The sequence below is a fragment of the Elephantulus edwardii genome, unplaced genomic scaffold (genome assembly GCF_000299155.1).
Source record: "Elephantulus edwardii isolate Elephantulus edwardi_28Jun2011 unplaced genomic scaffold, EleEdw1.0 scaffold00055, whole genome shotgun sequence".
NCBI classification, from domain to species: Eukaryota; Metazoa; Chordata; class Mammalia; order Macroscelidea; family Macroscelididae; genus Elephantulus; species Elephantulus edwardii.
In genome coordinates this window covers 16,996,089-17,020,658 of record NW_006399805.1, presented here as the reverse complement: position 1 = coordinate 17,020,658, position 24,570 = coordinate 16,996,089, and the positions used below count along the sequence as shown (strand labels likewise).

The 24,570-nt window shown below is 49.8% G+C and overlaps 3 protein-coding genes across 3 annotated transcripts in view; 1 reads left to right on the top strand and 2 right to left on the bottom strand.

The window, feature by feature from the left end:
• The window catches only part of SSPO (SCO-spondin), a 54,777-nt gene extending 53,086 nt beyond the window's left edge, over positions 1–1,691 (bottom strand). The window contains exons 1-2 of the mRNA XM_006887284.1: positions 1,653–1,691; positions 4–237 (exon numbers count right to left, since the gene is read on the bottom strand). Coding sequence (XP_006887346.1) covers positions 4–237; positions 1,653–1,691 — 273 coding nt within the window. The remainder of the gene's footprint in view (positions 1–3; positions 238–1,652) is intronic.
• A 41-nt stretch (positions 1,692–1,732) lies between these two features.
• ZNF467 (zinc finger protein 467) lies at positions 1,733–11,133 on the top strand. Its single transcript, XM_006887283.1, has 4 exons — positions 1,733–1,766; positions 2,633–2,749; positions 3,333–3,446; positions 9,788–11,133. The coding sequence occupies exons 1-4, from the start codon at positions 1,733–1,735 to the stop codon at positions 11,131–11,133; spliced, it is 1,611 nt and encodes a 536-aa protein (XP_006887345.1).
• An 11,612-nt stretch (positions 11,134–22,745) lies between these two features.
• KRBA1 (KRAB-A domain containing 1) overlaps positions 22,746–24,570 on the bottom strand; it is a 13,307-nt gene continuing 11,482 nt past the window's right edge. Inside the window, exons 8-9 of the mRNA XM_006887282.1 lie at positions 23,618–23,752; positions 22,746–23,524 (exon numbers count right to left, since the gene is read on the bottom strand). Of these exons, the coding sequence (XP_006887344.1) occupies positions 22,746–23,524; positions 23,618–23,752 (914 nt within the window). The remainder of the gene's footprint in view (positions 23,525–23,617; positions 23,753–24,570) is intronic.

Below are 24,570 nucleotides of genomic sequence, written 5' to 3'. Positions count from 1 at the left end.
CACCAGATTCAGGATTGTCTTGGCCTGCTCGCCATCCTCCTTGCCCGCCCGGCCCCGCCCCCCATGCTGGGCGTTGTCCCTCCATCTGCCACCTGCCCGCCCCGCCCCTGAGAGCCCACCCTCGAGAACCGCCCCCGCGTGGGGTCCTCCGCCCCTCCTGCCAAGTTTCTGAGCTGTCAGTCTGTCTGGAGTAGGGGAGTCGGTCGCCGTGTCACTGCAGGCCGGAGGCCTGGCTCCCTAGAGGTGTAGTGGGGGCTCTGGGCTGATCTGCACCCCCGACAGCGGAGTCTTCTCCAGGGGTGACAACCTAGGAAGCAGGCGGGGGAGAGCGAGGGAAGGGGCGGGGCAAGATGGGGCTCAGGGGCTGGGGCGGGGGGGGGGCGGGGCGGGCTCTGGGCCGGGGGTGAAAGGAGAGGGAGGGTCTCCAGGCGAAGAAGTAGGGTCTCGAGGCGGGGCGGGCTCTGACAGGTGAGCCCCGGCCTGGGCTTGCGACTGGTTGCACAGGACCTAGGTGGGCGATAGGGCAGGGGTGGGGAAAAAACTTATGAGGGGGTGGGGAAATGGGGAAGGGGTGGGGGGACTGCCCCCCAGTCGAGGGCAGCAGCTGGAGACGGGCGGGTGGGGGTGCTGGGGAACTAGGGAGCTGGCGGGGTGCGGACTGAGCAGGGAGGGGGCGAGGGGCCGGAGGGAAGGGAAGTCTGAGGCTGCCAGGGAGTGGGGGGAGGGGCAGGCAGGGGTGGGGAGGGGAGAGAACCCTGCGGAGCTGAGCGGAGAAGGAAGGAAACCCGAGAGGGAGGAGGGGACTGCAGGCTCGGGGAGAAATGCAGAGGAAGAGGGGGGGGGAGGAAAACCCGAGGAGAGAGGAAGTGGGGGAGTCCAGCCCTGAAGGGGGCGGGAAAGGAGGTCTGGGAAGTGGAGGGGGTGGGTGCGCTGCCAGTGAGGCTGCCCCACTGCAGGGTCGGGGCAGGCAGGAGCTGGGGGGTGGGCGAAGGGAGGCGTTGGGGCTGGAGTTTGGGGGTGGAGCTGGAGTAGCGAGGCTGAGGAGTAAGAAGGGGCCGAAAAGGAGGCTGCTGGGGGAGGGGTGGGCCGCGGGAGCAGGATGGGGAGGGGAGGTTGTCCCTTCCTGAGGGTTGGAGGCGCTGCCGACCTGGGGTGGTTTGAGATGGAGTTTAGGTAAATATTTTTCCCACCCTCAGTGAGGACCCCTCTCCTGGCCTCTCCAGTTGCCCAGTGGTGACCCCACCTCCCCATTTGGCGCGGGCTCCTCCTGCAGGAACTGCGGGAGTGCTTGGAAGCTGGAGTTCCTTCTCTAAGTAGTATCTGTGGTTCCTGGGCGCTTCCAGGCAGGTCCTGGTGGAGGGCAGGCTCCAGGGCTTCTCCTTGGTTCTTATCAGAAGTGGCTTTAAGTCCTGGGTTCTGCCTCCCTCCACTCCCACTTCCTCCTACCAGAGCACAGAGCCCTGGATTAGGTCCTGGGCGCTAACCAGAAGCTCACCCTTTGAACCCACCAGCTTCTCTGTCGATAGAGACCTGGCAGTCTGCGGTTTTAGCAACCCTGTGAGGCGATTCCACTCTTCCACAGGGTCACTGCGAGTGGGAATTGATTAGCTGGCAGTAGCATTGGTTGGCTTTGGGTCCTTGAGGACACTTACCTCCTTGACGCCTGTCCTTGAAGACTGAACACCATGCATCCCCTTCGCAGAGTTGGCTGTCCCCAAGAAGAGCTGCGGCCATGAGGGAGTCTTTAGAGGGCCTTAGCCCCATGGGTGAGCTTGAGCCGGAAAGCGGAGGTGGGAGGATGGAGGGCCAGGACTGCTGTGTTCCCCCAGCTCAGCTGCAGCACAGCTTCCCAGTTAGCCTTTGAGGCCTCAGGCCTGGCACATTCAGGAGTGCTGAGCCCTATGTGTGTGGTTGTCACCAAACACCTCTCCCTTCTGTATGCACACATGAGTGTTGCACGTGTGTGATTCCCACTGGCACCTGTCCCTTCCCGTGTGTGTGTGTGTGTGTGTGTGTGTGTGTGTGTGTGTCCGCGCGCGCCTCACTGGCTATCTGTATTGTCTCTCTACACACGTGTGTGTGTGAACACGTGATTCTCAGTGCATACCTGTCCTTTCTCTGTGTGTGATTCCCAACAGGTACATGCTTCATCTCTGTGTGCACATGTGCGATCCTCACCGGGTACTTATCTGTGTGAGCACGTGTGTGTGACCCTCACAGGGTACCTGTCTCATGTGTGTGTGTGTGTGTGTGTGTGTGTGTGTGCTGTGTAAACGTGTGGTCCTCACCAGGCACTTATCTGTGTGTGTGCGTCTGTGACCCTCACTGAGTACCTGTCTGGGGTGTGTGTGTGTGAGAGAGAGAGAGTGTAGTTCTCATCAGTCAGCTGGCCCAGGTGTGTGCATTTCATTGGATGCTTCTCCTCTCTCCTTCCCTGATTCTAAACACTAGGCAGACACCTGATTGTCTATTGGGAAACCCAGGCTGTCGTTTGGTCATATGGCAGGGCATCCTGTGCTTTTGGGGCACACTGAGAAGGCCCTTGGGTGGGGTGAGAGGGGAAAACCCCACCTCTAACCCAGTCCTGCACAGGACTGAGGCTTCACTGAACTCCTCCCTCCACCTATAACAGGGTTCTCCGAGGGACAGCGAGTGCCAGCCCCCCAGAGTGAGTCCGGGGAAGTGTCCCATGGTGCCCAGGAGCAGGTGTCTCATGCTAGGGAAGAGAGAGGGCTAGGCTCATGTTCAGGTAAGTAGATGGAAGGATTCTCCCTTAAATACTTAATTAAGCACTAACCATATGCAGTTTCAGTGTTTGGAACATTTCCATGTTCTGTATGTACATGTGACACACATGTGTAAGGGTGTGCATGTGTGTGGGCAGAGGCAGTCAGCACAGCACACGTATAAAATAACTGATGTAGCTCCTTAGAGGGTCAGCTCTGGAGCCAGGATGAGGGAGCTGAGTGGCCCTGCAGGGCCTCTGAGAACAGTGACCAGGGTAAAAGGGTGAGTCAGGCAGCCCTGTGGGTGTTGGGCAAAGAGCTCCCAGAAGGGGGCAGCAGAGCTCATCACCTGAGCAGAAGAGTCCTTGCTCTGGGACACCTTGGGCGTGGAGGGTCCTTCTCAGCAGAATTTTCTGGTCACACACTTTCCAGAAGCTCTTCCACCTGCACAGCCTTATCATTCACCCTGCCTGGGGGGCCCAGGCCAACAGGGATCAGGGTGCAGACTTGCAGTGTCTTGGGGGTGGACCTTGCTGGCCTGGGAGCACCCCACCTCCAGTCCCTGTGTGATAGCACCCAATTTTGAGGCTTCCTGTTCTTTGCCAGGACTCGAGGCTCCCAGACCTGAGCATGGTGTCCACATGGAACAAAAGGATTCCCCCAGTGGAGCAGGCTGGGCAGCCACACCACCAAAGGCTGAGGCAGGGGGCTCCTGTCCAGGTGAGTCTCCTGTCTCCTGCCCTAGGTGTGGTCAGGGCCTCTGCAGAGTCTTAGTGTCCCGTTCAGCTCCACTCCTAAAGGAACTGGGATTCCTAGACAGCAGGAGTTAAAGAGGCGGGGGCCATTGAAGGGCCTGGAATTGGAACTTCTCTCCTACCTCGCATCTGTATCCTGTTGACTGTAGGGATGCATTTCCCAGAAGACAAATGAGTAAGTCCAGGTTTCATTACCTCTCCCCTGGTAAGCCCTCTCCCTCATATCTGCACATTTTTACGTCAAGGTGCTCCAGCTCTGCCTGGGAAAGTCTCACCAAGGCTTCAGACCTCACCCTCACTTCCTTCCAGCACCACTATTTTATCAGTTTGCTGAGTGATGTAATTTCATTCCACAGGGTTTGTTTAATGCCTCCTGGAGCTCTGGTGGCTTAGTGGTAAGAAGTTGCACTGCCAATCTAAGGCATGCAATTTGAATCTCTTAGCTAGTCCACAGGAGAAGGATGGTTAATCTTTTACCATGTGAGTTGTTGTTGTAATGTGCCATCAAGTCACCTGTGACTCACAGAAACCCTATATACAATGGCTGTGAATCCTGCCCTGTCCTGAGCCAGTCTCACTGACTCCAACATACTTAATTCCATGGCCCAAGTTACCATGTCAATCCATCTCCTCTGGGGTTTTCCTCTCCTGAACTGTCCCTCTACCCTTCCAAGCATGATGTCCTTCTCCAAGGACTGGTCCCTCCTGGCCACGTGCACAAAGAATGTGAGATGTAGTTTCATAATCCTTGCCTCTTCCACCCTCTCCAAGGCAGACCTGTTTGTTTTGGTGGTCCATGATATGTTCAGTACTCTTCTCTAGCATTACAACTCAGAGGCATCAATTCTTCTGTCATATTTACTATTTTTGAAAAACTGCTGAAAGTTAAACTATGAGTCAGTACCGACTCTATGGTATATAACAACAAAGGTTTATTCTGAAGGAACCCTGATGGTATGGTGCATTATGAATCAGGATGTTAACAGTAAGATGAGTGGTTCAAATCCACCAATTGACCCACAGGTGGAAAATAAATAAGTAAATAAATAAATCCCAGAAAGAATTATAGCCTTGGCACCCCAGTGGGGTTTGTTACAATTCTGAGTTGGCTACCTGGCAGTGGGTGGAGGTGCCTTCCTCTAGGAGCCCTGGTAAAGTATATAACTAATGAGCTGCTAAGCAAAAGGTTGGAATTCCCAACCCCCCAAATCTGAAGGCTCAAGATGTGGCAGTCTGTTTACAAAAGATCTAGCTTTGGGAATCCAGTGGAGCAGTTCTACCCCAGGCTGTAAGCTGAAATTTTACTGAGGTTTATGTACAGAGTATGTATGTGGGCTGCAGAGGGAAGGTATGGCTCTAGAGTAGCCCAAACCTGGGCTGACCTGATCTGAAACCCAACTCCCCATTGTGGCCATTGGGAGCCCTAGTTGGCGTACCCATAAGTAGGGAGGTAGCAGTGTTCGTACGTACATGTCTGGGGACGTTCCATTCGTCCAGCAAGCGTCCTGCTCAGCCCTCAGTTCTCTCACTCACATCTGGCAAGCCTAGCCCCGTTCACAAATGCCTGGAAGGACCCTGCTTGGCCAACGAGACTCCACCTGAAGGAACTGTCTCACTCCATGGCACCTGAAGTGTCATCTTACACTGGTGTCCTGGTCCCGCTGTCTCTTGTGATTTCTAGTGGTTGTGAAATCTTTTGTGATTTCTAGTCTCCAGCTGTTTCCAGTGTTACAGCTCCACGTCTTCTGAGTCGTGGAGGGTGTTAGTGCAGGAATTATCAATCCAAAGGATACACTTTGCTTCTGTCTCTTTACAGAAGTAGTGGCAAAGTGGTCCTCTCTCCATCTTTGAAATGACTAATTTTAAACCTATTAGCAAAACTGATCAATCTCCTTGTTAGAAACCTTATTTGCAGGATTCTACCCTTACAAAGTGAGGCTCCAGGAACTGATGGAATATCAATTGACATATTTCAGCAAACAGATGCCACCCTGAATGTGCTCACTAATCTATGCCAAGAAATTTGGCCAACTCACTGGAAAAGATTCATATTTGTTACCATTTTCAACAAAAGTGATCCAGTAGAATGTGTAAATTATAAAATAATATCATTAATATCATATGCAAGTAAAATCTTGTGGAAGATTGTTAAAAAATGGCTAGAACAATACATCAGCAGAGAAGTGCTAGAATTCAGGCTAGATTTAGAAGAGGTCTTGACACAAAGGATAATATTGTTAATGTTAGATTTGTCTTGCCTGAAAGCAGAGAATACCAGGAAGATATTTGTGTTTTATTCATGATGCAAAGGGAGGCATGCAGTTTGGATCCACCAGCTGCTCCTTTGAAGAAAGATGAGCAGTCCCCAACTGTATGATTTGCTGCCTTAAAAAACCCACTAAATGGTCAGCTATGAGCTCAGTTTAACTTGACAGTATGTAACAACAACAATTGACTGTGCAAAGGTATTTGAATATAAAGATCATAACAGATTTTGGCTGACATTGAAAAGATTGAGACTCTCAGAACTCTCAGTCATGCTAAAGTTTTCTAAACAAGGGAACGCTGCATGGTTTAAGGTCCGAATAGATGTATGTTAGGATTGTATCCTTTTTCCATACCTATCCAATCTGTATGCAAATTTATTCGAGAAGCTGGACGATGAAGAAGAATATGATATTAGCGCTGTAGGAAGATCTGCATTATGTAGGTCACACAACTTTGCTTCCAAAAAGTGAAAAAGACCTGAAGCATTTACTGGAGAAGATCAAAGACTACAGCCTTCATGTCAACACTGTTGTTGCTATTAAGTGCCATTGAATCAAGTACGACTCATAGCAACCCTATGAACAAAAGATCGGAACCCTGTTATAGCCTGCACCATACTCACATTTCCTGACACACAAGAACTCATTGCAGTAGTCACCATGTCAGTCCACCTGATTGAGGGTCTTCCTCTTCTTTACTGACCCTCCACCCTTCCTAGCATCATGTCCTTCTCCAAAGAAAAGCCCCTTCTAGCAACATGACCAGAGTATGTGAGGCAAAGCCTCAGCATTCTTGCTTCCACAGAGCACTCTGGCCGCACCCTCTCCAAGACATACCTCTTTATTCTCTTGGCTATCCATGGGATATTTAGTGGTCTTCTCCAGAACCACAGCTCAAAGGTATAAATTCTTTTTCTGTCATCTTTATTCATTGTCCAGCTCTCAGATGCATAACAAGTATTTGGAAAGACCATGGTCTAAATCAGACACACCTTAGTCCTCAAACTGAGATATTACTCCTCACTATTTTGGAGAGGTCCCTAACTACAGATGTCCCCAGTGCAGTGTGTCTCCCTATTCCCTGACTGCTGGGACCAAGGCAGGCTGTTAATTGTATATCCAAGCAAGATGACACTTTTGACAGTTTCAATCTCCTCTCCATCATGCTGCTGCCTATCAGTCCAGTGGTAAGAAGCTTTGTTTTCTTGACATTGAGATGAAATCCATACCGAAGGCCGCAATGGATGATCTTCTGCAACAAGTGCTTCAAGTCCCCACTTTCAGCAAGCAGGTTGTGTCATCTGCATAACACAGGTTGTTGATGGGTCTCCCTCTAATCCTAATGCCACACTCCTTTTCATAGAAACCAACTTCTTGAATAATTTGTTCAGCATAGAGATTGAATAGGTATGGAGAGAGAATACAACCCTGATGCACTCCCTTCTCAGTTTAAAACTATGCAGTGTTCCCCTGCTCTGTTCACACAACAGTCGGGTATAGGTTCTGCATGAGCACAATTAAGTGCTCTTGGATTCCCATTCTTCTCAGTGTCAGACATATCTTGTGATCCACACAGTCAAATGCCTTTGCATTGTCAATTTAGCACATATAGACCTTCTTCTGGTGTTCCATACTTTAAGCCAGGATCCATCTTACATAAGCAATGATATCCCTGGTTCCACGGCCTCTTCTAAATCCTGTTTGAATCTCTGGAAGTTCCCTATCTATGTATTGTTCTGGCAGTTTTTTCATTATCTTCAGAAATATTTTGCTTGCTTGTGATGCTAGTGATATTGTTCAGTAGTTTCCACATTCAGTTGGATCACCTTTCTTGCGAATGGGAACAAATATGGAACTCTTCCAATCCATTGGCCAGACAGCTGTCCTACAAATTTCCTGGAATAGACTGTTGAATGCATCCATAGCTGCATCTGTTAATTGAAACAAGTCAATTGGTATCCCATCAATTCCTGGGGCCTTATTTTTTGACAATGCCTTCAATGAAGCTTCCACTTCCTCTTTCATTACTATTGGCTACTGCTAATAGGGTACTTCATGAAATTTTTCAGTGTCAATTCTTTCTGGTAGTGATTCCATATATTTTCTCCATCTTCTTTTGATGCTTTCTGGGTCATTCAGTATGTTGCCCATAGCATCTTTCAGTATTGCAACTCAGGGTTTAAATTTTGTGTTTCATTTCATTAGGAAAACAACATTCTCACCACTGAACCAATAGACAGCTTTATAATGGAGAAAAGATTGACATCATGAATTTCATTCCTCTTCAATTCACAATCAAAAAGATGTGTTGCATTGGTAAAATCTGTCAGGGACCTCTCCAAAGTACTAAAGAGAATTATGTCAGTTTAAAGACTAAGATGCACCTAATCCAAACCATGGTCTTTTAATTTATTTCCGATGCATCAGAAAGTTGGGCACTACATAAGAATAACAGGGGAAAAAAACCAACAGAAAAAGTACCAGTGCCTTTGAGTTGAGGTATTGGAGACTAGTGCTGACTATACCATGGACTGCCAAAAGAAAAACCAAGTCTGCCTTGAAGGAAGTGACATCAAGTGGTCTAAGGAACAAGGTGCTCCTTGGAGGCAAGGATGGTGAAACTTTGTAGCACATTTTTTGGGCATGTTGTCAGGAGGGACCATTCCTTATGGTGGAGCCGATGGAGGATCAGAGAAGGAGAGGAATACCATCAACAGCGTGAAAAGACATAGGGCTGTAACAATGGACTTGAGCATATTAGATATTGTGAGGATGGCTCAGGACAGGGCAGGGTTAGATCTGTTGTTCATAGGGTTGCTGTGTGTCATAGTTGACTTGATGGCACCTAAGAACAACCACAAGCCCCACAAGAGTGCTATGTGCAAAAAGAAAGAATGCCATGTTCCTTGTGTACATTCTTAGCAACTTACCCAGTCGTGTGGATTGACCACATGCACCTTTGTGTGTAGTCCCTCCCAACCCTCTGATGGATGTTAGAAGACCGTGGTGAGAAAGACCTGCTAGAAGGAGTCCATCACGTGACAAGCACATAGATTAAATGATGACTGGATGGTCTTTAAGCTGGAGTAGCTCTAATTGTGATGTTCATGATCTTCCTGGATGTATGTGTAAGGACAAGCCTCAGCATCTATGGACCAGAGGAACCCAGAGCATCAAGTTCAGTGGTTTTCAAGGAAGAAACCCTCTGGGAGCTTGCCAGAAAGAGCAGACTAGTAGGTCTTGCTCATAGAAGCATTTTGTAGTTCCCCAGTGAGTTACAAAGAGACAGCTGAATTAGGACCTGAGACTCTGTGTAGTCCAACTTTTACACCTAAACAATCTAGACAACTCAATTTAAAGAGATAACTAAGGTCACTATGCTGGGTTGTGGCACAGGCAAGCCATCAGTGGATGCTGGATGCTGGGTCCTGAGCTCTTCTGGACTGGGCTGTTGCATCACGGCATGGAGGTGGAGGCGGACAGGAACCAAGATCCAGCCAAGCTGCACAAACCTGTCCCAGGTTCTCCCTGCTTCTCCTGAGCCACATATACCAGGAAGGTTGCCACTGGTGCTCTGAGCTCTTCTCCCTAAACAGGATCTCCCACCTGGTTGTGGCATCTGGGATAAAAGGAGCAGCAGGGGCTTGTCTGGGGGTGGTCAGGAGGGGCCTCCAGGTCAGGTGTCAGGCTCTGCCTAACTGCTAAGGGAGGGAGACTTAGGGAAGGCTGGGAAGAGCCTCAAGCTTCAGCCATGTGGATTCTGAGACATTAGGCTTCTAGAAGGAGCCAAGCAGGTGAGCCAGGCACCCATGGGTGGCAAAATCTGAACAAGCCTGAACAATATTTAGGGACCCCAGCCAGATGGCAGCCTGGCAGCTTGGGAGAAGCCTGGCGGGGCTCAGTAGGGCCAGCGGCTTTGGGAAAGGACCGTCTGACCGAGGAGCTCAGGGTGGTCACTCCAGGCTGTACAGCTCTGTAGTAGCCTAGGCTGGATGGGCATAGCATGCGGCCTCCTAAACTGCTGCCTTGACCTCCTCAGGGGACGAATGGATGGTTCGAAAGGTGAAGGTGGAGGATGACGACCCTGAACCCGAAGCAGAGATGGAATGGCCTCAGCATCTGCCCTTCTTCTCCAGCTCGCTCTCGACACCAGACCTGGGACCTGTGGCTGCCACCTACAAACTGGAGCCCGGGGAGCCAGATGGGCTTGCACTGTCTGGGTGGACCCCCGCCCCAGAGAAGCCCTTTGGCTGCAGAGACTGCGAGAGGCGCTTCAGAGACAGGCTGACTCTGACTCTGCACCAGCGGCTGCACCGTGGCGAGGGCGCATGCGCCTGTCCAGAGTGCGGCCGCAGCTTCGCACAGCGCGTGCACCTGGTGCTGCACCAGCGCAGCCACCGGGGTGAGCGGCCTTTCCCGTGCTCCGAGTGCGACAAGCGCTTCAGCAAGAAGGCGCACCTGACCCGCCACCTCCGCACGCACACGGGCGAGCGCCCCTACTCATGCACAGAGTGTGGCAAGCGCTTCAGCCAGAAGATCCATCTGGGCTCCCACCAGAAGACCCACACCGGCGAGCGGCCCTTCCCCTGCGCCGAGTGCGACAAGCGCTTCCGCAAGAAGACACACCTGATCCGCCACCAGCGCATCCACACTGGTGAGCGGCCCTACCCGTGCACGCGATGTTCCCGCAGCTTCACGCACCGGCAGCACTTGGCGCGGCACCAGCGGGTGCACGAGGTTCAGCCGCCTGCGCCCGCAGCAGTCCCGCCCCTCGAAGGCTCAGACTCCACCTTGGGCTGCAAGAGCCTTGCGTCTCCGCAGTCTCTCCATGGCAGCTCACTCGCCTCTGCGGACCCCGCTGTGGATCCTGCACCCCTGGTCCACGAACGGCCTTTGTGCTGCCCTGACTGTGGGCGCCGCTTCGTCCAGGGACAGCACCTGGTGCGGCATGGTCGCGTGCACGCGGGCGAGCGGCCCTTCTCCTGTGTGCAGTGTGGCCACCGATTCGGTTCTTGGCCCAACCTGGCAGCACACGCCAGAGCCCACAGCGGGGCCAGACCTTTTGCCTGTGCGCAGTGTGGCCGCTGCTTCAGCCGCAAGTCGCACCTGGGCCGTCACCAGGCTGTGCACACAGGCAGCCGGCCCCATTCCTGCACTGTCTGTGCCCGCAGCTTCAGCTCCAAAACCAATCTGCTGCGTCACCAGGCCATCCACACCGGCTCCCGCCCCTTCCCCTGTGCTCAGTGTGGCAAGAGCTTCAGTCGCAAGACACACCTAGTGCGGCACCAGCGTGTCCACTCAGTGGGGGCCACCCAGTCTGTCTCTTGTCCTGCACCTGCCTGGCCCCCTGGCAGCAAGGGAACACCGCCCTCACTCTTCTTCTGAGCCTTCTCTCTCAGATGCCCCTTTGCACATGGGTTAAAGAACTGCCCTGTTGCCTGGGGTGTGGTGCATCTGGAAAGAACCTCCAGCTCTGATGCTGAATGACCAGGATGTCTGAGTAGTCTGAGCACAGTTGGATCCCAGATCCTTGGAAAACCTTCTGACTCTCTTGTTAGGGGGGGGAACTTTTCAGCCTCACTCACCAGGGTGGAGACACTTCTAGCAGCATCTCCTTTCCAGAAGGTGCAAAGAATGGTTACTTGTGTTTATTAAAGATGGGGCTGATTAGGCTGGGGTGTTAAAATGGTTGGGAGGAAGCCCCATCTCTCCATCCTTGTCCCACAGAATGCTGCAATGACCTCCGTGGCAGCTTGAGGAAGTAGCTCCATGGACAGCAGTTCAGAGGAGCCCTGGTTGAAGGAGGCTTGGACACCATTCTCATACATTTCTGAAGCTAAGGGGTTGTGATTGAGCTTTCTGAATAAGCAAATGTGGGCCGAGAGAGAGGAACCTGGGTAGAATCCGAGGAACCCCAACATCTCGAAGGAGGCATGGAGAGAAACCTGAAGCTGAAATTGGGAGGGTAGCCATGGAAGAAGGGGGTGAGGTCGGAGATGGTTACAGAAGCTTGGCATCCACTTCCAGAGCAAGAAGCCAGGCAGCTGGGGCAGAACTCAGACAGCAGCGCCTGAGAAGGAAGGACTTGAAATCTGAGGCAGAGAGGCCTCTGGGGTCTGTGGGAAGAAGAGCAGGTGGACGTGGCTCCATAGGCTCCTGAGTCTGGGCAGGAATGAGGAAATAAGAGGGGAGAGGAATTACCCCATGCACCATTGGCAACCAGTGATTCCTTAGCTCGGTTGCTAGAGGGTTTAGGACCAGAGAGTGAGTACAGGTAATGTCATGAAAGTACTATACAATGTGTTCGAACCCCTGCAGAGTGTAGGAGATGGGGAAGCCAAGAAAGACTCGTGACGGGTGGTCACTGCAGCAGTCTGGTCAGTGGTGGTTCCTTGGAGAGGGACATGGTGCTCAAGGTTCTTCCTCTCTTTCTCTGGCCCTCCATCTTTCCAAGCATGATGTCCTTCTCCAAGGAATAACTTCTTGCAACATGCCCAAAGTATGTGAGATGAAGCTCCATCATCATTGTGTCCAAGGAGCACTCTGGCTGCACCTTCTCCAAGACATATCTCATTGTTCTTTTGGCCATCCATGGGATACTCAGTACTCTTCTCAAACACCACAGACCAAAGCCACCAATTCTTTTCTGTCACCTTTATTCATTGTGCAGCTCTCAGATACATAGCAAGTGATCAGAAAGACCATGGCCTGAATCAGGTACCCCTTAAAGAAACTAGCAGAAGAAGCCTTGCATTAAATTCTTTATACACTGATCTCCAAAAAGCAAGCTTTGGGTGTAGCCTAAAGAAGTCTCACACAAAAAAATGTCTCACTGTTTGCTTATATTGATGATGTGAAGTTAACCTGTGATTCTGTGTCTCTACTTCAAGACATAGCTCTGATCACCAACACTTTCAGGGATGGACTGTCAAGAATGCCAAATTACCAGGCATTGGATTGTCTCTTAAATGTTCGAGTCTTGTCTCATTAGGTAAAACAAAATTTTTTTCCAGAGGTGGTAATAGACAGTTAATCTTCTCGCTAATAAAACTAAAGAATTGAAAACCTTATGAGGAATATTAGATGGTGGTGGTGGTGATGTGCCATCAAGTCACCTGCAACTCAGAGCGACCATATGCTTAATAGCTCTGAATTCTTGCTCTGCCCTGAGCCAGTCTCACCATTTCTGACACACCTATTCCATTAATTCAGTTATTGTGTCAGTCCATCTCATCTGAGATCTTCCTCTCCTGTGCTGTTCCTCTACCCTTCCAAGCATGATGTCCTTCTCCAAGGACTGGTCCCTCCTCTGACAACATGCCCAAAGTATGTGAGACGGAGCCTCAAAATCTTTGCCTTCAAGGAACAGCTCGCTTTCACTCTCTAAAAGACAAACCTGTTTGCTCTCGTGGCAGTCCATGGTATGGCCAATATTCTTCTCCAGCACCACAACTCAAAGGCATCTATTCTTCTGACAACCCTAGTTATTGTCCAGCTCTCTGATGCATAGCAGGTAAACCATGCATAGACCATGATCTGAATCCGGGGTACTTTTGTCTCCAGACTGATAGTGTTGCTCTTGAGCACGTTGGAGAGGTCCCTGACAGCAGCTTTCCCCAGAGCAATTTGTCTTTTGATTTCTTGACTGTTGGTGCTCAGAGTGTTGATTGTGCAGCTGAGCAAGCTAAGCTGAAATTGTTAACAACTTCAATCTCTTTTCCATCTACTGTGGTGCTGCCAGTTGGTTCAGGGGTGAGAATCTTGGTCTTGATGTTGAGCTTCAGTCCATATTGAAGACTACAGTCCTTGACCATCTGCAGCAAGTACTTCAGGTCTGCCTCAGTTTTGGGGAGCAAGGTTGTGTCATCTGCATAACGTAGGTTTTTTATAAGTCTTCCTCCGATCCTAATGCCACATTCCTCCTCATAAAGCCCAGCCTCCCAAATGATCTGTTCAGCATATAGATTGAAACAGTGTGGAGACAGAACGCATCACTGACACATTCCTTTCCTTATTTTGAACCATGCTATTTCCTTGCTCTGTTCTAAGGACTGCTGCCTGGTCCAAGTATAGGCTTTGCATGAGCACAATCAAGTGTTCTGGGATTCTCACTCTTCTCAAAGTTAGGCACAATTTGTTGTGATCTACACAGTGAAATGCCTTTGCATAGTCAATGACGCAGAGATGGACATTCTTCTGGTTATTGAAGGCCTTTTATTCCACAGTTAGCTTAGATACCCTGCCCTTCAGGCAACTTTGATGGCACATAACAATAACAACCACCCTGCCCTTATACCAATTAGCACCTGAAGGAGTGGTCTGGGATTGGATTAATGAAGCTGACCTAACATTCCAGGAGGCCAAAGTGGCTGTCTAGCAGATCCAGGACTTAGAGACTAGGGTAAGAATGCAGATTGGATGCCGCCAGGGACCCTGAAGGGTTTTGCCAGGGTTTGTGGCAACAGCAACGTGACCAGTGAATCCCACTTTTATTCCGGTCTCAGTTGTAGAAAGAGGCAGAAACCAGATACATTTCCCTAGAAAGGAACATCTGTGTGCAGTATATGACAGCTTACAGCTAATAGAAGTTATCACCAAAGGCACTCCTATAAACATGCATCCTCACATCCCCACCCTGCGAAGGCTTCAAGTCTTTGCGAAGCCCCAAGCTGGGGCAGCATGGGTGAATTTTCTTGCCAAACAGCATGCCTACCTACAACAGTGTAGGCCTGTGTTAACGAGCCCTCTAAGTGATGAACCCCAACAGATTTTAGGCCCAGTCTCACACGTAACAATAGATGATGCAGCAACCCCCACTGCCCAGGATTTCCATCGTAGGAGTCAGATACTGAGGGCGCAGGACCTACATCAGAGGATCCGTGGTATACAGATGAAGCTGCACAGGGGAATCCTCCAAGGTGGCTAGCAGCGGTAACCCTTCATGGATTGTGGTGATGGGCAGCGTAGACAGTGGGCTGAACTCAGCTGTGTGGATGGTTTCAGAACATGAACCTCATTCTAGTACTCTGTGCAGTTAGGCTGTCTCCAGAGGAATTACTCTGGTAGAAATAACAAGAGTTAATGACCAGTCATGCCCCATGTCGGGTAAGGAGTTGCGGGAGGATGTATGGCCAAGGACACAGGTATGGACACGTGTTTTTCACATATTTGCACATAGTATTTTGTCTCCCCATGGGAATATTGAGGTAGATTAATTAGTCTGCTCAAGAGCCTTTCAAGAAGTGTCCACTGACCCGTTGGCAAAATGGCTACATTCTATAGCCAGCCAAAAGGGGCAATAGCCCTTAAGGGCCATTGTCAAGTAAGGAGCTGGGCCTTCCTCTCCGTGAAGCAAATTATTCAGGCTGGTCAGCAATGCTACAGCAGTTCCCTGGAGCTCCACATCCGCTTTTCTTTTCTATAGGGCACATAGCCAGGGGAGAAGCCCTAGCACAAACAGGGACTCTCCTTGTGTCCAGCAACTACAGGTATGCCCTTACCTGTGTGAACACTGCTATTGGACTCTTGCAAGCACACCTCTGCAAGTGTGCCACTCAGAGGTCAACAATCAGGGGTCTACAGCTTCTATGTGCTATATGTGAGAGTGACCAGGGAACTCATTTTACTGGACATGAAGTTCAGGAGTGGGCTGACCAGATGGGGGTTGTTTAGATTTTCCAGCTCCCCTAGAATCTTACAACAGCTGGTATCATCAAATGCATGGAGGGCTGAGGTAGACCTTGAACATGAGACTCTGCCCAGTGGACTAGATGACCCGAACCCCTCCAGTGAGTGCATCAGAGCATTTTTTTTTCAGCAAACTCATCCAAGCACAGACCAGCTATTGAGGCAAAAGCCCCAGAGGACAATGAGGATACATTTACGGCAGCTGAGGACGTTTCCCCAAGTTGGACTAATACTCTGCTGCCTTTGCCACGGGACCTTCCTCCAGGGGGGACAGTTGTGACCTTCCTGTGTAGTTGGCTAACTAGAGAGTTTGGCTTTTTGGCTCCTTGGAGAAGAGAAGAGTTTGCCAACTACTCTGTGGCTTTTGCTAATACTCCCGAAGTCTCTCAGCTATAACCCCAGTGAGGACATCATTCCTTAGGAACCACTGGTCCTAAGCTTATGGACTATTAGAGTCCTGTCCCAGCCCCTCAATTACATTGGAGTCAGCAACTCAGAAAAACCTTCAGGGCAAAATTTGGTGAAAACATAGGTAGAGACTCTTCCCAGAAACTGTCCTTACCCATCTGAAACTGTTTGCATTTTCATTGATGACCAGGACTTGCCTCTTCTGGTGCCTCTGCTTTGTCTTTTCACTCATGGTGTGGAGGAAAATGTTTTCACAAGCTGAGCTATGATTGCTGAGGTGAGAAATCAGATGGTTGAGTGTGTGGAGAGTGCCCTGCATCCCCTCCCTACATCTGTAGGACTCACATGAAGATTGCTTGACCAATGACAGTGCCTGGGCCTGCTGGAAAAGGGCAGAATTGGCATAGGCTTAACGTGTTTGGGAGTTGTCTTTTTCTGTAGGCTTTACTGTTCTGCAGCCTTCTGTCCTAACTCTCCAACCCAGGGGTTTGAGGGATAGTGTCGAAGATTGACAGATGGTGAGAGCCAGGCAGGGTGCTGAGATGGGTGCATGCCACCGCCTATAATGCCCCCAAATGGCTAAGAGTTGTTTATCTGATTTCTTCCTAGAATGAGGGCAAATGACTATTCCCCACTCATAAACTAAGTTTTTGTACTGCTAACATTCTCTCATTGGTCTTAATTCTTGATTTTGCTGCATATTTGGGGTCATGTATATAGGGGTATACTCAGCTGCTTTCCCCCATCTTCATTGGTAATTCTTCGGCTTCTGGCCCCTGGAATTGTGCAGTGGTGCATCTTCCTCCCACACACTATCCCAATAAACTCCATCTTTTATCTCTGGATCAGGTTTTTAGTCTGTAAACATGAACCTTGAGGGACTTTCCCCCTGGGGAACAAGTCTCCAACAGCTGGTGTTAGGACAAGGTGGGGTCGCTGAGAGCTCGTGTGAGGGTGAGGGCGTCCAAGGAAGAGGGTGATGCTGGTGAGGCAGGTGTTGATGCTGGTTGTGCAGGTTCTTTCTGCACACCCTCCCCTGTGGTGGTGAAGTCTCAGCTCATGTTCTCAGCAGGGACCACCCTCAATGGGGATGGGGAGATGCCCACAGCCTGGGCCACCACCTCCTCATAAGATGAGAGACCTCCTCACTCTCTAGGAGCAAAGCCTGGCATGGACCTAGGCCACTAGTTGGAGCCCAGCTCCACTGTCTCATCCTGCAGGTGACAGGTGGCTCCTAGAAAGGCAGTGATGGAGGGGAAGGGGAGTTCCCACCACCACAGAGGCTTTGACTGAAGGTTTTGTGTGTGGATAGACCTCTCAAACCACCTTGGAAGGACAGCCTCCAGGGCTGGGCTCAGTCATGACTCTCTTGGGTGAGCCTTCCTAAGTCCTTACATAATGTAATTAGCACACTGGCTCCTGCCAACAGGACAGAGGCCTCAGCTTCTGGCCCTTCTGGGGTTCATTTACTGAAGTTCCTAGAAGGCCTGGCCCCTACTCTGGAGGACAGCTTTTCTGGAGATGAAGTAAACTTCTCATAGGAGCCCTCAGCACCTCAAGTGACCTGCCTCCAGTCCAGTCCCTGCACTTCTCTGAGAGGTCCCTGCACTCCTCCGAGGGGGTCCCTGTGCCGCTCTGATGTGTCATCCACTCCTCTGAGGGATCACTGTGTTCCTCTGAGGGGTCCTTCCACTCCTCTGAAGGGTTCCTGCCTTCAATCCAGTTCCTGGGCCCTCTGAGGTGTCCCCTATCATCTTCTGTGTACCAAACTGAGAGTGGGGCCTCACCCCCTCCCAATGTCACCTGGCTCCTTAGCTTGTCCTCAGCCTGGCTGGGGGCTGTGTCCATGAAGCTGAACACAATAGCCCCTGCTATCCCTAGTCCACTACACCTTCCTGCTATTCCAGCCAGGGTATGGCCCTGATGCCCCAACAACCCCATTGCACCTATTTCCCATGTTTCCTGAGTGGCACAGGGTCTCCCACATGCCATGGGGTGCCTACTCCCTGTCCCCTGTCCGCCAAGTTCAGACTGGCACCCTCCTTCCTAACCCTCCTCCCTGGGACCTGGCTGTGGACCACTCCACCGCCTCCAGCTGCTTCCCAGAACTAGGGTATTCTCAGCTCAGGCCTGCGACTTGGTCAGTCTGTCTCCAAGGGGGACAGGGCATCTCCTCAGGCCAGTGTAAACCTCCTGAGACTTGCTACATGTTGCAGTGGGGAGATGCTCCCCCTCCCCATGAATGATTACCTTAAACACCCCCACACACACACTGATCCAGGGCTGGTACTTCGGGCCTGCCAGTGGTACCTGCAGAGGCACAATCCTGGGCAAGGCTAGAGGCTGTCTCCAGGCCACCTGTGGGATAAACAGCCTGGTGCACACATGGGCCTCTGGCAGCTACTCCACTTCTGAGCACACAGGGCAGACTTCACAAAATTAAATGTGGCCACACAAGGCAGGAAAGGGAAGGTGTCGGAGCCCTGCAGACTACTGGCTCCTAAACCCTTTCAGGCTGCCAGATGCTTTTAAGAAGCTTAAAGATCTCCTCAGAAAAGCACACTGAGACTCATATTTGCAAACAGTCTAAGGGAGTCCTTGAGCACTTCTCCACAGTCCTTGGTTACAGATCCTCTACTGGGTCAGCTAGCTGACCTCCCATCTGACATCAAGCCAACATACAAATACACCTTCCAGGATCTAAAACACAACCTCTCCTTTATTCCTCCCCTAGCTCAGTAAATCAGATTTAAAGGTTCTGCTTTCAGTGTGGATCAGTGACTCTCAGCTCAGAGCATGGCAGTCACCAGCAGCTGTGACCAGAGCTCCTTGGTGACACCTCTGCAGGAGGAGGGTGGGAACAGCACCAGCTCCTACTGCTGTTGGGCTACAGTGAGGACCAAAGCCTGGAGATGGCCAGTGCTCAGCTTCCTCTAACCGATCTCTTGTGCACTTACTTCTAAATGTTTCTATTATTTTTCTTGGTATAAATGATCACTTAAATATTTTCTTTGTAAAGATGCTTAAAACTCCTGCGCACACACACAAACCCTGCTGGGGGGGAAAATGGCAAGTTTTGTGTATATGTGTGTGTGTCTGTGTGTATATATATATATATATACATACATATACATACACACAAATGTAACTTGTTTGGATTAGTTTTATAGTCAGCTATATTATGCTGTTATTAATACTTAGCATTAATACACCTCTACTATTTTTCATAGAGGAACACAGATCCCTTTCAGCTTTGTGTATACAATCAAGTCTGAGTCATGTTTGTGCTACCCTCAGGCCTTTCTTCTCATCTTACCTTCCTCCCTGAAAGGTAACAGTAGCTTCCTTGTCTTGAAGGCATGTCACTTTGAATCACTGTTTACAATAACATCTTTCAGGGACAGACAATCTTTATTAAAGAATTTTCCTTCTCATTCTGGTTTACTTAGAGGAACTGTGGGGTGGGCCCTCTGCACCTCCTGGGAGGACAGCATCACTCTCCTTTATTACTGTGGTGACTTAACCATTGTTGTCAAGTTGAAAACAACTCACAGCAACTGTGTGAACAGATCTGAACTCTGTCCTATCCTGTGCAATCCTTACATTTTCTGACACACTCGAGCCCACTGCAGCTGTCACTGTCAATCCATTTGGCTGAGGACCCTTTCTAACCTTTCTAAACATAATGTCCTCTCCAAGGAATAGACTCAGTAACATGCCCAAAGTTATGTGAGAAGCTTTATCATCTTTGCTTCCAAAGAGCACTCTGGCTGCACTTTCTCCAAAACTTACTTGTTCTTTTGGCAGTCCATAGGATATTCAGTACTATTTATTCTCCAACACCACACCTCAAAGGCATGAGTTCTTGTCATCTTTGTTCATTATCCAGCTATCATATGTATAGCAAGTGATTGAAAAAGACCTGAATCAGGTGTACCTTCATCCTCAAACTGACATCATTGACCCTCAATAATTTGAAAGGGTCCTCAACTGCAGAATTTTCCAGTTCAATACATCTCCTGATTGCTGATATCAAGGGTGTTATGTGGATCCAAGAAAGATGAAATCGCTAACTTCAATCTTTTCTCCATTTAAAATGATGTTGCCTATTGGTTCAGTGGTAGGAATTATTTTTTGATGTTGTGATGGGATCCGTATTTTAGGCTGCATTCTTTGATCTTCTTTAACAAATGCTTCAAGTCCTCCTCACTTTCAGCAAGCAAGGTTGTGTCACCTGCATAATGCAGGTTCTTGAGGAGTCTTCCTGATCCTGATGCCACATTCTTCATAGAGTTCAGCTTCTCAAATAACTTGCTCAGAATACAGATTGAATAGGTATGGAGAAAGGATACAACCCTGACACACTCCTTAATTTTTAACCATTTATGTTCTATTGGTTTGTTTCTACAACAGCCTCTTGGTCCAGGTATAGAATAAACACAAGTGTTCTGGAATTCCCATTCTTTTTAATGTTAGCCACAAGCTGTTACGAACCACAGAGTCAAATACCTTTCCATAGTCAAAGAAGCATAAATAGATATTCTTCTGGCATTCTTTATTTTCAGCCAGGACTCAACTGACATCAGCAATGATATCCCTAGTGCCACAAACTCTTCTAAATCCTGCTTGAACTTCTGTATTTGTACTGTTCTAGCCAATTTTGAATGATCTTCAGCAATATTTTGCTTGCATGTGATATTGATAGTTTAATAATTTTGACATTCTGTTGGATCACCTTTCTTGGGAATGGGAAAAAATAAGATCTCTCCCAGTCAGCCAGACTTAGCCATTCCTAATTCTCAAGTATTAACCCAAAGGGAACTCTGGTGGTGCAGTATAGGGAGTTGCCCTATCGCAAAGGTGGCAATTCTGATGATCCAAGTCCACCAGCAGATCCTCAGAAGAAAGATGGGCCACTTACTCCTAAACAATTTACAGCCTTGGAAACATGCTGGAAGTTATGACTTGATTGCATGAGGTTTCATGGCAGTGAGAGACCATCTCTGCACATGACTTCTTTTATATATTGTTGGATTATTTGATCCTTTACTTCTGCATATGCTTCTACAGGTAAGCCTGAAGCTATTTCTTGTACTGTCCTTGGTGAGCTCTGGTGGCAGAGGTTGGAGAGAGTACCACTCCTAACCCAAAGGCTGAGCCTCTTTGTTGGTTCAAATCCACCAGTAGCTCCACAGGAGGAAGAGGGGCAATTTCCTCCTGCACAATTTATATCCTTGGGAACATGCTGGAAGGCCAGCTAGAGGAGTCCAAGTTGATAGCAGTGAGTGTGAACACCATCCTCAAGCTGTCATATCCAAGTAATGCTCCTCCAATTTGTCACCTCAGAGTACGGACAGCCTCATAAAAGAAAGCTCTGGTGGCCTACTGGGTATAGTCTGTCAACCCAAAGGCATGTAGTTCAAACTCACCACCTACTCTGAGGAAGAGAGACAATCTCCTCCTATCTGACTTACTGCCCAAGAACCCACTGGAGCGTCAGCTATGAGTTGGTTCCAACTCAATGGCACATAACAAGTCTCATAAAATGAAGCAAAGTACCTTATATTTTTCTGTTATGATTTTAATGACTTGCACATCATTAATATTCTCCGACGTCATCAGGAAGAATTTACCAAAGAAGCCTCTGGCCTGTAGTTCACTTTGTAGGAAGGTATTTGATCACCACACAGTTTTTCTCAGTGGTCAGGGAACTGTTCGGCTTTCCAATTCTTCTTGAGTCTGTTTTGTTAAGTTGTATTTTTGTAGAAATTTGTATTACAGTTTACATGAACGTTCAAAGTTTCTGTCATCATTTCTATCACCTTATTCTCTACTGTCTGCAACATCTGTAGTGATTTTCTCTTTTTAACCCCCGAACTCTGTGATCAGTGCCTTCCACCACAGGCTAGCAATCTTATTAATAGTGTTTATGTGTTCTGTTCCTGCTTTTAAATTTACTCCTTGTGACTTCTTCAACTTTTTGTTTCCATACTAACTTATGCCTATAAATTTCTAAGGGCCAAGTTAGTTTTGTCTTATGAACGGATGTTTATTTCTTGTTGATTTTAGTTTTTTAATTTCCATCATGAAAAATGCCTGGGTTAGTCCAGTGTGGACCAAGACTCAGTGCTGTCCCACAGTGGAGTCTGCCCAACTACTGGCATTTCCTTCTGCGGACAAGAGCTAAACCATGGTAGTCTGATGGTGGGTGTGTGGCCCCAACTGCAGAGTCATGCATGTCTATAGGCTATGAGCCCTTCCATGCACACCCATGGCCCTCACATATTGCTGTTAAGTGCTGTCAAGTATGACTCAGCAAACCTATGAACAACAGATGTGAACCCTGTCTTATCCTGTGCCATCCTCAAAACCTCTGAAATACTTGAGCCTATTGCTGCAGAGACTGTGTCAATCCACTTGGTTGAGAGTCTTCCTCTTTCACTGACCCTTCACCTTTCAAAGTATGAGGTCCCTCTCCAAGAATAACTCTCTCCTAGCAACATGCTCTGTTGCTATGGGAGCCTTCATATACACCTATGCATGTTCAACCCTCTCTTCACACACATGCACACATATGCACAGCACTCATAGCCCTTGCATGCCTTCACACACATACACGTGAACATATTCACTGCATATACATCCTTACACACATACCTTCACAGTGTAGTATGCACATGTATGCAGACAGACAAGCTCCATCCTCACATCCACACCATATACAACATTGCACACACACCTTACATGTGTGCACACTGCCAGGGCCAGTGGAAGGACAGAGAAAATTGAGTAACATTTCATCGAACCTGAGCTGAGAGAGACGGGGATGGCTGAGGACCACCTTTGTTGTCCTTCCTGAGTGAACATTACCCTGGGGTCCAGGCTAGTCAGGATAAAGGGCCTCAGAAGGGTGAGAAGGGCTCCATGGATGCTGGGATGGAGGAGTGGGACAGCCCTTCCGGGGGGGGTGGGGATGACAGAGGCATCCTCAGCAGGACTGGGGAAAAGCTCAGGGGTCCCCACCGCGGGTCTCTGTGCATGCCTCCCCAGAACCCCTTGGGCACGGTCACCTGGCCTTCTCTTATGTCCAAGGGCCTAGTTAGGATGGTGGCTGGTGTGGCTACTGCATGTGGGGGTCCCATGGCTGCAATGGCCTCAGAAAGCGGGGCAGGCCGGGGAGATACAGTGCTGGGCACTTCAGATGGGTGGGAGCTCTTAGGGGGCTGCACAGTTCTGGCTATGCAGCCGCAGGTGGACCCTGAAGGTATGGCTGAGGATGCTGAGGTACCTGGAGGTGGCCGCTTCCCCATGGGGGGCCCTGTGGAGCCACCCTCCCCTGGGCCTCGAAGGAGCTTGGGTCTGGGCCTGGAAGGGCCTGTGGGTCTCCGGTAGGGTGGGCATCTGTAAGCACTGGACCTTCGCCAGGAGCCCCAGCCCTTCAGCCTGTGGCCCTGTGGGTGCCGCCTGAGCCGGTTCACCTGGTCCTTGATGGCGACCATGTCCTGAGACAGGCTGGCCAGGGTGGCAGTGAGCCAGTCTAGCTTTCCCGAGAGGATGGTTCTGAGGCTGTGCAGCTCCTGCTGGAGGTCCCTACAGGAGCATGGTGGCCAGGAGGACCCACCAGGGATAGGGAGTGGAGACTTGGGCAAGACCGTGGTGAGGTGTGCCCCCTCAAAGTTGGCTGGAGCCAGAGGGCTGCTCAGAGTCTGTGGGTGAGGAGGACTGTTTTTATCCCTGGAGATTTCCTGTAAGGTGTGCTTGGCTACCACCTCACCTGTGACAGGTGGGCTGCCACATCCAAGCTCCAGGTCCCTGGGCTTCCAGGCATCAGGTCCATGGGCAGGCCTGATGAGCTGGCAGGGCCTGCGCTGTCCCTGTTTCAGGGCAGTGTGAGAAGGACCAGTGGATCCTGCAGAGGGCAAGGAGGTATGCAGTCGGGTCTCAGGCAAGGACAGCGAGCAATTCTGACGCAAGGATCCTGAGAAATGGCCTGGAAAGTGAAAATCAGACTTAGAGCATTCTGAAAGCTGCAGGCAACATGTGTGGTGTGACAGTGACACGCAGATGATATGCAAATGTGAGGTGCCACAAGATGCGGCAGGCAATGTGTGAGGTGTGTAGCAGACACGCAAGGGGTGACAGTAACACACAGGTGACGTGCAAGGTGGACATATGACAGAAAGGTAGTATATGAAGTGTGTGACCTCAGATGGCATGTGACAGACAAGTGAGGTGCAACATGTGATGCAGGTGACACAAGGTATGGCATGTAATATGTGACCTGACACGCAGGCAACATGCAGGTGATGTGAGGTGCAACATGTGACATGAAGGCGACAGGGGGTAAAAACATGTGATGTGTGGCTATGATATATATATAACACATGACATGCACAACATGTTAGGTATGACATGACAAACAGGCAACATACAAGGTGTGACATGACATGCAGGTGACATGAGGTGAGACATTCAACACATGACACACAGGTGACATCAGAATTGTGACATGTGACTGCAGACAATATGTAAGGCAAGCACCCCTCCTGGTCTTGCAGGCATGGCCTGTGGCTGCTATGAGCAGGGCGCTATGAGCAAGGTGCTATGGGCAGGGTGCTTGGACAGGGTGCTTAGACAGGGTGCTATGGGCAGGGTGCTATGGGCAGGGTGCTATGGGCAGGGTGCTTGGACAGGGTGCTATGGGCAGGGTGCTATGGGCAGGGTGCT